Source organism: Perca fluviatilis, chromosome 13, assembly GCF_010015445.1.
Source record: "Perca fluviatilis chromosome 13, GENO_Pfluv_1.0, whole genome shotgun sequence".
Lineage (NCBI taxonomy): Eukaryota > Metazoa > Chordata > Actinopteri > Perciformes > Percidae > Perca > Perca fluviatilis.
In genome coordinates this window covers 2,975,111-2,988,374 of record NC_053124.1, presented here as the reverse complement: position 1 = coordinate 2,988,374, position 13,264 = coordinate 2,975,111, and the positions used below count along the sequence as shown (strand labels likewise).

The 13,264-nt window shown below is 41.3% G+C and overlaps 1 protein-coding gene across 1 annotated transcript in view; it reads left to right on the top strand.

Annotated features, from left to right (window-relative positions):
* Window positions 1–13,264, top strand: part of LOC120571806 (ubiquitin-conjugating enzyme E2 E2-like) — a 103,534-nt gene that overhangs the window by 70,568 nt on the left and 19,702 nt on the right. The window contains exon 4 of the mRNA XM_039820901.1: window positions 11,643–11,775. Within this exon, the coding sequence (XP_039676835.1) occupies window positions 11,643–11,775 (133 nt within the window). The remainder of the gene's footprint in view (window positions 1–11,642; window positions 11,776–13,264) is intronic.

The following is a 13,264-nucleotide window of genomic DNA, read 5'->3' as shown; positions in this document are numbered from 1 at the left end:
GCCGCAGGCTCTATCAATGAGACTCGCGGACAAGCGGTGTTTATTTCCCCAATCGTTTGTTTAAATAACTCAACACATTATAATTACACACATTATAAGGTTAACTGGAACCTGTGGTAAGAGATTGCTTGCGTAACAAGCTCGCTGACCGCGAGCCTATGTATGTCCTATTTACCCACCGAACTGTCGTTATTTAACTATGACAGAGTAAAATCGGTTTTGCATTCTATCATCCCTTTAAGGGAGAGTTTAGCGGGTTTTTTTTTTGTTTTTTTCTGTCGTACATGCAGATGAATGGTGCCAGTCTGCGTTTACCCGTCAGTAAATCTCCACTGGATGACTCGCTGACAGTCAGCAACTTTCTCTCATTAACCTTTAGCTTAGCGCAGCGCCATTGCAGCTCCACCCTCTCGTCCAAAAATTGTCACGTCCAGTTTCCCAAAAACCCAGATGGCAACCGCCAGTTTCCCAAAATCCAAGATGGCTACCGCCAGATTGCCAAACTCGAGGCTTCAAAACAGCAGTCCACAAAGCTTGAGTTGCTGCTGCAGCAGGACAAGGCTGTGATTATGTCCGTCTGAATGCGTGTCAATGTGCAGCAGGGAGCTGCTGTGAAAGAGCACGGAGCTCACTACAGACTTTATTTTCTGCTCAATTGAAGATTTAAAGGGGTGATCTGACACACAACCTTAGGTGACTTAATATTCTGCCGTTTCTCTGTGATGTCCTAACAAGTTGTCACATTATGGCTACTATCTCAGCCACAACTGTCAAACACCCACGCAGTTCAAACGTTAGTCACATTCAGCATTTCTGTGCTGAAGCAAGACTGCAGAGTGGCTCTGATTCTTTCTGTTTGCTGAGCTTCTTCCCTGTGGCCCTGGGCAAGGAAACACAGCAGTCTCAAACCTCAAAAAAGGTCCTGTATTTTTATGTTGTGTGTGTGTGTGTGTGTGTGTGTGTGTGTGTGTGTGTGTGTGTGTGTGTGTGTGTGTGTGTGTGTGTGTGTGTGTGTGTGTGTGTGTGTGTGTGTCCTGCCTGAGTAAAAAATAGTAAAAAAAAAATAGTTTTCAGGAAGAGCTACAAAAGAGGCGGGAGGGAGGAAAAGTGAAACATAGTATGAGATGGTGGGGTTGGTGATCCATGCAGTGTTTTAAAGGTGTTGGATGGCCCAGCATATATATATCTGTGTTTAAGTTCCTGGAAGAACTCTCCGATTTAAAAAAGTGCAGCCATAAACAGATTCCTCTAAGTATTACGTGAATACAAATCCTCTAAAAGGACTGAAACATCCCTGCAGTCTGAATATATAAAACGATACGGTCCATAAGTCTGAATGTGCCTGTTGTTCCTGAGCAACGATTACATTATATTTTAACTATGGTTTTAATACCGTAAGCAAAACCTGATTAATCAGTTTACCAAGGCAAGGCAAGGCAGCATTATTTCTCTAGCACATTTCAGCAACATCGCAATTCAAAGTGCTTTACATAAAACATTCAAGAGCAGTTAAACACAACCATTACCCAGATTATAAAAACAGCTAAAATAGAATAAGACCGATATAAATTACAAGAATAACCGTTACAGTGTAAGAAATGATCTAATACTTGATTTTAAAAAGGCAGAATCAAAAAGAAAAGTCTTCAGCCTTGATTCAAAAGAGCCGAGAGTTGCAGAGGGCCGGCAGTTTCCTGGGAGTTTGAGCTGTTGTATTTTTCTGTTGCATTACCTCTTTAATAAGACGATATTTTGAATGACACCGCACAGCAAAGACGGATTACAGGATTCCATCACTATACAAATGCCAACAGAGTACACCATAGAGAGTGACAACTCAAAGCGGTATTTAATCCATTACAGTGCCTTGCGAAAGTATTCGGCCCCCTTGAACTTTTCGACCTTTTGCCACATTTCAGGCCTCAAACATAAAGATATAAAACTGTAATTTTTTGTGAAGAATCAACAACAAGTGGGACACAATCATGAAGTGGAACGAAATTTATTAGATATTTCAAACCTTTTAAACAAATAAAAAACTGAAATATTGCCGCAAAATTATTCAGCCCCCTTAAGTTAATACTTTGTAGCGCCACCTTTTGCTGCGATTACAGCTGTAAGCGCTTGGGGTATGTCTCTATCAGTTTTGCACATCGAGACTGACATTTTTGCCCATTCCTCCTTGCAAAACAGCTCGAGCTCAGTGAGGTTGGATGGAGAGCGTTTGTGAACAGCATTTTTCAGTTCTTTCCACAGATTCTCGATTGGATTCAGGTCTGGACTTTGACTTGGCCATTCTAACACCTGGATATGTTTATTTGTGAACCATTCCATTGTAGATTTTGCTTTATGTTTTGGATCATTGTCTTGTTGGAAGACAAATCTCCGTCCCAGTCTCAGGTCTTTTGCAGACTCCATCAGGTTTTCTTCCAGAATTGTCCTGTATTTGGCTCCATCCATCTTCCCATCAATTTTAACCATCTTCCCTGTCCCTGCTGAAGAAAAGCAGGCCCAAACCATGATGCTGCCACCACCATGTTTGACAGTGGGGATGGTGTGTTAAGGGTGATGAGCTGTGTTGCTTTTACGCCAAACATAACGTTTTGCATTGTTGCCAAAAAGTTCGATTTTGGTTTCATCTGACCACAGCACCTTCTTCCACATGTTTGGTGTGTCTCCCAGGTGGCTTTTGGCAAACTTTTGAACGACACTTTTATGGATATCTTTAAGAAATGGCTTTCTTCTTGCCACTCTTCCATAAAGGCCAGATTTGTGCAGTTACGACTGATTGTTATCCTAAGGACAGATTCGCTTCCATTCATCCATAATGATCGCGGCCTCCTCTTGGCTGCATCTCTGATCAGTCTTCTCATCGTATGAGCCGAAGGTTTAGAGGGACGGCCGGGTCTTCATAGATTTGTAGTGGTCTGATACTCCTTCCATTTCAATATTATCGCTTGCACAGTGCTCCTTGGGATGTTTAAAGCTTGGGAAATCTTTTGTGTATCCGCCTTAAACTTCTTCCACAACAGTATCTCGGACCTGCCTGGTGTGTTCCTTGTTCTTCATGATGCTCTCTGCGCTTTACACGGACCTCTGAGACTATCACAGAGCAGGTGCATTTATACGGAGACTTGATTACACACAGCTGGATTCTATTTATCATCATTAGTCATTTAGGTCAACATTGGATCATTCAGAGATCCTCACTGAACTTCTGGGAGAGTTTGCTGCACTGAAAGTAAAGGGGCTGAATAATTTTGCACGCCACTTTTTCAGTTTTTTATTTGTTAAAAAAGTTTGAAATAGCCAATGAATTTCGTTCCACTTCATAATTGGGACCCACTTGTTGTTGATTCTTCACAAAAAATTACAGTTTTATATCTTTATGTTTGAGGCCTGAAATGTGGCAAAAGGTCGAAACGTTCAAGGGGGCCGAATACTTTCGCAAGGCACTGTATATTCATGGGTTCATTTTCCAGGTTTCTGATGTAGTTTCCATGAAAAATCAACTGAAGACCTTTTTCAGTATGCAGAAATAAAGTCTGTGGTTCACATTAGTCTGAATTAACCTTAGTTACAAACCGATTCAAATCTGATTGCCTAAACTGCTTAAGATGTATTTGATTAGGACAATGCACATTAATCAACATTTCTGTAAATGCGCCAGTGTTAGCCAGTCAGCTAATTTCCTACTGTAGTTTTACCTAGCATGCATGTCTTTAAACACGCAAACCCGGGGAGAACATGCACCTCCACACAGACAGGCCCTGCCCGGACCGGGGATCGAACTCTGCAGTGCCAATTTGCTGTGAGGCAGAAGTGCTAACCACTGAGCCACCGTGCTGCCACATGATGTGGTCTAAAGCCCCAGGCACGCTAGAAAGAAGCAAAGCAAAGTTCCTGTGCGCATCTTCGCCAATAGCCAGCTGGGAACACATAAGAACTAGTCAATCACAATGGCTTTCCAGTTAGTTAGTAGCTTGGTCAATAACTGGATAATAATTTCTCACAATGTATTCATAGATGTGTTTTTACCATTGAGTCTTGCCATAGCTGTCTGCAAACCATAACCCTGTCTAAACTCTGACAGAGGAGCTTAAATAAAAGTTGATGGTGCAGCTAATAAACTAAGCTAAGCTAGCTTCTTCTGTTTTGGACTCTGTGACTCTTTACTATGCCCCTCAACTAATCATTCTAATACAATGACCTGATTTGACTTCTTTACATGCAATTTAAAGACTAACTTCTGCCAGCTACGACCAAATGACGACAACAGTACTTGGCAAATAACCAATGGAATTGCAGAGCGGCAACAGGCAATCAAGCCCACTTGGCATCACATTTGTATCATCCACTTTTATTGCCAAAGGCTCTGGGCATGCATATTGTTCTTTTCCACATTCGGGGCACTTGACATTGTAAACGTGGGCCATGCGCATTCAAAACACAATTTAAAGACTATTCAATCCATTCACTGACCTTAAATTATAACCGTAGCAATCAAGGATCTCTTTTATGTCATGCATTAATCCAGAATTATATTCATTTCTAAGTTACTCATTACTCATTTAACTACTAAAACCAAACGTTTTTCTGCTGCCAACAGGTGGCGCTTTGCAACTATATTTGTTTTCAACATAAAACAAAAATTTTCAGTGGAATCCTTACATTGGTATTAAATAATTCTGGCCAATATGTACTGAGTGAGACATTTTACAGATGAAAATGTGCAGATGGTTGGAGTTTCCACACTTGGCTGATTTCGGCCAATCAGAGCTGCATCTGACTACTAACTGTAAGCATGATATAAATGTCTTCTTTTGTGGGATTGGGTGGAGCACAGCATGCTTCTGGCTATTTAAGAATTTTTCAATTCAGATTCAGATTTTTCATTTTTGTTTCCGCAAAACAATCTTCCTCAGTGAAAATAAAGAAACCGGTTCCGGATCTACTTTTTGCAGCTGATGTGGTCAGTTGTGGCCTCAACGTTTTATTATTCAGCGGTCAGTTCCCGGCCATATGAAGATGTTACAGTTAGGCCTGTAACAATTATTCCATAATTGTCTAATTGTCATTTTTTTTTTACATAATCAATACAATTAGACAATACAATACAATTAATTGCTAACATTAGCTAAGGTCTTAAGGCGTATGACTGGTAGTTGTTGATTTTGTTTAGATATGCAAAATTTTAATTATATAAATGATTATTGGACTATATATTTTCATTATTATTTCAATTGTTTGTCGGTGGCACTTGACCCTATACATGTTCATAACAACAAAAATAACAAGGGGGGGGGGTGTACAGTTACAAAAAATGTTTTATGGTAATAAATAGGCGTGGTTTACTTCATCGGCTGTGTATTTGTACTATTACATTATCTGGGTCACATGACAGTGATATATAACCCAAAGACGCATCCTATGATTCATTCAAAACTTAAATTTGTTTTGAAAAAGTGTTAAATAAATACATATTTTTAAACTTGACTGAAAGAGACAATTATATAATCAATTGCAATTATTTCTGAGGCAATTAATTGCACAGCAACATTTTGGAATTGTTCCATCTCTAATCACAGTTGCAAGGAAGCTAAAGGATACAGAAGCAGCCTCGTCTTAATTATAGAGCTCCTCTGGCATGGTGCTCTTAGTGCTCCAGGTTTATTATTAATGGCTTAGTGTGGAAATTGACACCGTGGGAAATAGCCATCTTTGCCATTAAGCTTTCATCAAGAATGGCTCTCTTTTTCCTCCGAAATTAATTTTGGTATGAAGGCAGAGAAAAGGAGTGCTTCTTTTTGGTGGTGGTTGGAAAAAGTCTAACACAGTGCTCTTTGGTGCAGGGAAGATCAAATAGCATCAGAACAGCGTGCAAACCAAGGCACTCTTGTTGAGGAAAATATTGAAAAGCCTTTATTGCCTTCTGCATTAGCAAAAGGTTAAAAAAAAATGCACCAACGCACTGTGGCACACAGGCCTTCTTCAGGGTGACTAACCAGACAATTGAAAGCCATGGTGTATCCAGGACTAAATGAGTACATTGATCACTCTCCTTTCTTGTCTGTTTTTTTTTCTTTTTTTTTCGTGTTAATTGATATCGTGCACAGTATTTGTATATAAATAATGTTTCTACTAAGTTGTCTGTTTTTACTTTGGGACTTTATTCTGATTCATTCTCTATTTTACTATGGTTTTGAGTATGATGTCAATTCCTGTATTGTTTCTATATATTTTCTGTTTGTATCTCACTTCTGGGGCACGTTCAATCTCAAAACGGTGTGCACCGCGTTGCTACGGTTTCCTGGTTGATTCTAGCCTGGGTAAACCCTGACGAACTTCCAGCAAATTTGAGATTTGCTCTGGCCAAGAGCCCATTCAAGCCAATTTCCAATGTCCCCAAAATCGAGGCACCAATCACAACCATTGAGGCGGGCTTTACACCAATCACAACCGTTGAGGTGGGCTTTATGCGACGACGATAGCAAAGCGACGGCGAGCAGCTTTTTGTTTACATTCAACATGATGTCTACCGAAGCGTAGCGTCACCCGGATCGTTGGTCTGATTGGTTGAAGGACTATCCAGTGCGCACAGAGGCATTTGAGCGGCGTCTGTTGGTGACGCCCCCCTTTGGAAATGAACTGTCAATGAACCTTCCCCAGACCCTTCTCAGTTACAGCTGAGAAGGGTCTGGTGTCAGCCAGGCTAGGTTGAACCACATGTTCCTGCGGAATGGTGTGAAACAGTGCGCAACTGTTTTGAGTTATGTTTCCTCTCGTTTGGTGGATGTGTCTCTTCTCTTCGCAGCAGAGACGTGTCCGATCTGAGCGCACGGCGTGAAGCGCCTGGCGCAGGTGCGTTTAGGGCGTGTACGAATCCACTTTTGCTAATTTGACGGTGGGGAAAAAAGGGTCTGTGCGCCGGGCGCATGCTTCAAAAGGGTTGTATTTAGTGTCTTCATTAATCAGTGTGTTTTGGGTGTAACATACAATAAACCAATCGGAGATCATCTCCCATTCCCTTTAAAAGCCAGGCGCGTTTGGACTTTGGCGCATTGCTGTTGTAATGGCGGATTTGCTGAGCAAGAAGGAGAGATGTTCAGGCGAAGAAACTGATCTGCTCGCGCGTGAAGTGAAAGCGCGCGAGCAGATCTTATATGGCACAAGCACTAAGCCACCTAAACTTCACGAGGTGAATCAGCCATTAAAATAACAATGAAATGCTGCGTTACTGACTTTAGACCAGGTTTTTGTTGGTCAATGGTGCGATCACTTTCCACCTGAACACACCTCCCTGTAAGACCAGCACGCCCATGGGCGCACAGATGGGCGCAGGTGCATTTGCTGTTTAAACAACGCGGCCGCTGGACGGGAAACTGACAACTGGGTCGGTCTTAAACTAGCAAAGATAGGGGCCCTGTGAAGTTGCAAGTTGGAAAGAGAGCATAACCTGAGGTGAATGTCGGAGGTCTGTGTCCTCTATCATTCTGACAGGCCTAGGCAGGTGGTAGAAAATCTAGATCCTTCTCTACTGGATCCCTAATCTGTCCGAGCGGTTTGTACCAGGCTGCAGGAACAGAAATAAAGGAGGCGGTGCTGGCAGAGCCTCTAAACATTTCCAGATGCTGCAGACTGAACTGTGGGAACTCAGTGGAGAGAAAAACTCCACGGCTGGCCAACCTTAAAGGGGTGATAGAATGATTATATAGGGTATTTTACTCCTAATGGGGTATGTAACATTGGTTGGGCTGAAAACTGCCCGAATGCTATTTTATTAGGCCCTTAACTGCCCTGTGAATATGGCTCTATTTGGAACAAGAGCTTTTCTTCCAAATATGGTATGCTCATTAATATTCAGAATGAGCTACGTGCTGATTGGTTTGAGCAAACTACATAGAAACACATGGGAGACTCGACAGCAGGGCTCACTGCAAAGTTATACATTGTTTGTCGGGCTATTACGTTATTAAAATTCACTTCTGAGACTTTTTTAGGCGAGAAATCAACTATATAAAGCTCAAATATGGGACGTTTTACGAAAATTGATGGCTTATTGCAAATTTGGTAAGACTGTGTGTCGGAGTTCAGCTGCTGGTGCTGCCTGTGTTGCTGCCTCACTGCCCGGCCTGCCTTCCTCCACAGACCCCGGCCTGCAGCTCCCCTCTTCCTGCTAGCTAAATGGCCCGTGTGTGAGAGTGATAGCGCGGTCAGCGAGCTTGTTACACCAGCAATCTCTTACAACAGTTCCAGTTAATCTAGGCTGGCTGTCAGCTGCCGGCATAACTAGAGTAGCTATATTTACAGTTTGATTTTTTCACGCCACTTATACAACATATCTCTAAAGGTCTTAAAGCTAACAACGGTGTCCGATTTCAAGTTAATGAATTTTTGTGAAGATTAGGGTTTGTTATCTATGACTGTCCCTTCATGCTAGCTATGTGTAGCTACAAATAACAGATAGTTAGCTTCATTTTCGGCATAAATAAAGTATATTTACAGTTTGAATTTCATCGCCCCTTACACACGCCATTACACAAATCTCACTAAATGTATTAAAACGTAAAGCTAACAACGTCCGATTTCAAGTTAATGACTTTTTGTGAACAGTGGGGGTTTCGTTAGCTATGACTGTCCCTTCAATCCTAGCTATGTGTAGCTAGCTACAAATCACGGATAGTTAGCTTCATTTTCAGCGTAATTTGTTTATATTTACAGTTTGAATTTCGTCACGCCACTTATACAACATCTCCCTAAATGTCTTATAAAGCTAGCAACGGTGTCCGATTTCAAGTTAATGAATATTTGTGAATTTCAGAGGAATTCTAAGAGGAGCTAGCTCTCATTGATAGAGCTACATCCAGCCGCAGGCTCTATCAATGAGACTCAGGGACAAGCTGCGTTTATTTCCCCAATCGTTTGTTTAAATAACTCAACACATTATAATTACACACATTAAAAGATTAACTGAAACCTGTGGTAACAGATTGCTGGCGTAACAAGCTCGCTGACCGTGCTCTCACTCACATACACCGGGCATTTAGCTAGCAGGAAGAGGGGAGCTGCAGGTCCTGGAGCTCTGACAGAGCACCGGCGTTTAGTAGTCCATTATCCAAAAACCGGTGACTTTGCGCGGGTATGGAGTGCTGTGGGCTGCCAGTCGTGACGGAGCTCCAAGTTCCTCAGAGCAGGCCGGGGTGTGTGAAGGAAGGCAGGTCGGGCGGCGAGGCAACAACACAGGCAGCACCGGCGCTGAATTCCGACACACAGTCGGACAAAATTTGCAATTAGCCATCCATTTTCATAAAGTGGCCCATATTTGAGCCTTACATAGTTGATTTCTCGCATAAAAAAGTTTCAGAAGTGAATTTTGTAATGGAATAGCAGAGATCTGCGCGACCTAGATTCGGAAGACTACCTGATCTCAGGTCAGTTGTGTAGCCTATGTAAATGTAGGGGCGTGACCGTTCTCTTAATACACCCATGGGCTGACAAAGGTTCCGGTTTTTGGGAGGCTGACGTCAACTTCCAGCTTTTTGGGGATTCGCCCGTTTTCAGCGGCAGTTTCAAAATATGAGATTTTCATAGTAAAGGGGTGTCAATGGGACTTTGAGCTTCTATGTATGTCCTATTTACCCACCGAACTGTCGTTATTCAACTATGACAGGGTAAAATCGGTTTTGCATTCTATCACCCCTTTAAGAGGCCTAGAGGACGATTTTAAATGTCTACCTTGAAATAGGATTTGACTAGTGATGCACCGAAATGAAAATTCTGGGCCAAAACCGAACATTTTGTATTATTATTAGTAATTATACTTTTTAATTGATTTCATGAATTTAATGAATCAGAATTGAAAAACTACAAACTAATAATATGGTCATACTTTTATTGAAAGTAACACACCAAAATTTGACAATATATATAAAACGCAATATTAAATATATTATTCTTCATTCAGTTCTGTAACAGATTTTTGAACAAACACTGCAGGTTGCAAATTTGATGTTCTTATCAGAAACGTTGAAGTAATTCTACACAGCTGACATGATCGGTCTTTGCTGGGTAGCATCGTAACGGGAAAACGAGAAAACAAGAGGGAAATCTGAGCACTGAGATATAGAGCGATATTTTCGGCCGTTTTTCTCTTTCAGCCAAAAAGCGAAAATGGCATTTTCGGCTGAAAGTTTTTGGTGGCCGAAATTTCGGTGCATCCCCAGATTCCACTGGTAGCGGTACAATCCCATTTTGCAGCAATAAAATTGAAGTTAGATGAACAAACAGAGACAATGTATCTTTTTAGATAAAACATATATTGACAAAGTTTCCTTTTTGGGACATCATTTTAAATTGGGAAAATTTAGAAGTTTAAAAAAAAAGGTAATAAATTGCAATATATTGCAGGATATTGCAATATTTTTAAAATCGCAATAATAAGGTCGTGACATAAGTATCGTGATGATAACGTATCGTGGGGCCTCTAGTGATTCCCACCCCTAATAATACTCCTTAATCATGTAGCGCTTTTCTAAAACAGGTTGACAAAAGGCAGTTTAGAGATGGGTCTAAAGATGCTTTGAAGTTGTGGCTCGAAGTTTGGTTTCTTTGAAAGTGGATGAGCACGTTTGCAGTAATTCAGGTTAGGTGTCAGAGTAAATAGAGCTGTTATGATAATAAAAGATCCAGATCAGCACCATATTGTGGCATAACCAAATCTGGGAGTGCTACTCTACAGACATTGGCATTTAAAAAGATATTTGACACACAAACATAGATTCCTCCATGTCACATCAGGCCACACCGCCTCATGCCAAGCAGAACAATTTATTGTCCCTCTTGTCCCCCGTCGGCCCCAGTGCACTATGGCTCTCGAGACTATTTTTATCCATCCAGGAGAACATGTCGGCATCCTTTCCCCTGGACGGATCCCATAATTCCTCTCTGTGTCCAAACACACGCTGACAAGAAATAGGTCTGCAGTAGCCCGGTGCTTTACAACGGGCCTCTGTTTCACATGAACAACTCCACTCACACTCTCATCTTACATTTATGTGCCTCACACATGCGCTCTCTCTCTCTCTCTCTCTCTCTCTCTCTCTCTCTCTCTCTCTCTCTCTCTCTCTCTCTCTCTCTCTCTGGCTTCCTCTCTGTGTGTAAATGATGAAAGTAAAAGTAATACAAGGCACCAACAGAGGCATCTGGCCTAATTCCAATAGAAAATGGAATTGGATTAGTGCCTCTTTTCTTACAGGTGTGTGTGTGTGTGTGTGTGTGTGTGTGTGTGTGTGTGTGTGTGTGTGTGTGTGTGTGTGTGTGTGTGTTTCATGCTTGCCTGCAGATCCCAGACAGATCAGTCATCCACATGACATTGATCATACTAATCATTTCTCCTGGCTTACAGATGCAGTCTTTGTTATATACACTGTAGTAATGTTGCATAATCTTCTAATGGATAAGAACTTTAAACGGCAGCTTTGTGCGGCTGATTTAACAGCTGATAATCACACACTTTATTTACTCACTTCCTTGCTGCTGCAGAGAAAATGTAGTTATAAGATTAGAGTGTCTTTTCCTCCTCTCTAAACGCCTGCTGGTAGATTAAATATTTCCTTCTCCTTTTTTCATTTTCATGATTGCAGTGCCGGTCCCAAAGGAGACAACATCTATGAGTGGAGGTCGACCATCCTGGGGCCCCCAGGCTCAGTGTACGAGGGGGGAGTGTTTTTCCTGGACATCGCCTTCACCCCAGACTACCCCTTCAAACCACCCAAGGTGAGTAGTGCCCTGCAGCTATGCAGCACCGTGCACAATAACTATGGCTAACATTACAAGAAACATAAACAGGCTAGCTAGCTAACTGTTATCGATCTCACGACAAAGATTTTCAATGTAATGGCTCAATATCTAAATGATTTCGACAATGTGGATGAGGTCGTTATAATTGGATGGCCTGCAGCTTCAAGCACAATTCCTTTGGATACAAGCGTTACATTTTGGAAGATAGACGGGATTCTGAACAGCGATGCCCGCGCTGCACACGCACACACACACACACACACACACACACACGTTTGTTTCACTCTCTTTGTGGGGACCCGTCATTGACATAATGCATTCCCTAGCCCCTTACCAACCTTAAACATCACAACTAAATGCCTAACCTTAACCCTTACCCTCACCCTAACCATAACCTAATTCTAACCCTAATCCTAAAACCAAGTCTTAACCCTCAAACAGCCCTTTAAACTTGTGGGGTCCAGCATTTTGGTCCCACAAGGCTGTGCAGACCCCACAAATTACTCGTTACTGTAAGTAGTCTACAATAAAACCTAAAAGTAAATACATATCTCACCTGTCTACAGGCATACACATGTAGGAAGCGATATATTTCAATCTGATCTGTCTGGGCAGTCCACTCTAAATACAGCTCTGTCCACTCACAAACACAGCTGTACTCTACTCTAAATAGTGAATTTTGACAAACAACCTAAAACAAAAGCTGTCGGTTTGTAGTCTAACTGTTTATCTTAGTTTGCCACAAATCTTGAAATTTGGACAAATTCTTGTAAACTTAACTGCTGGCTAAACTAACCATCCTCTCTGCTGGAGCATCTATGGATGTATTATAAGACCAAAATAAACCAACGTGGCTACTTAATATGCACGTGAATGACGCAATCTTTATGTTCACGTTTTCATTCGTGATGATGATGCTGGTTGTATTCTGGCCCTCTGCAAAATGTAATTAATGACCCCTGACCTAGGACTAGGTATAATTAAGTAAATTTGCACAATGATATGGTATTAGGCCAAGGCCCAATTTGTTAGGATTGACATTGATGAAAATATGATGGTATATACACTGACTGACCACAATATTAGGAATACCAGTTGTACCATAAAATAGGATGAGAAATAGTATTTTTTTTAAACAATTCTATACAACATTATTGAATAAGGTAATAAAACACAGTAGGTGCTAATATGTGAGTTGAAAAGCCACTTTGTGACCTTCAAATACAAATGAATTACTTGTCATTTACATTATTTTATATTTATGTTTATATTATACTAAGCATAATTGTGCCATGATGACTAGATTGTATGTGATGTCATCATTAACATCATGACACAACTGAAAATATGCCTCATTGTGTGTGAATAGAGGTGAATAAATATATTTGTTTGTGTTGCAGTGAAGTGTCATTTCCGTTTCATACGTAAAACATTTGGTGGCAGTTGGCATAAACTGGGCCTTTCT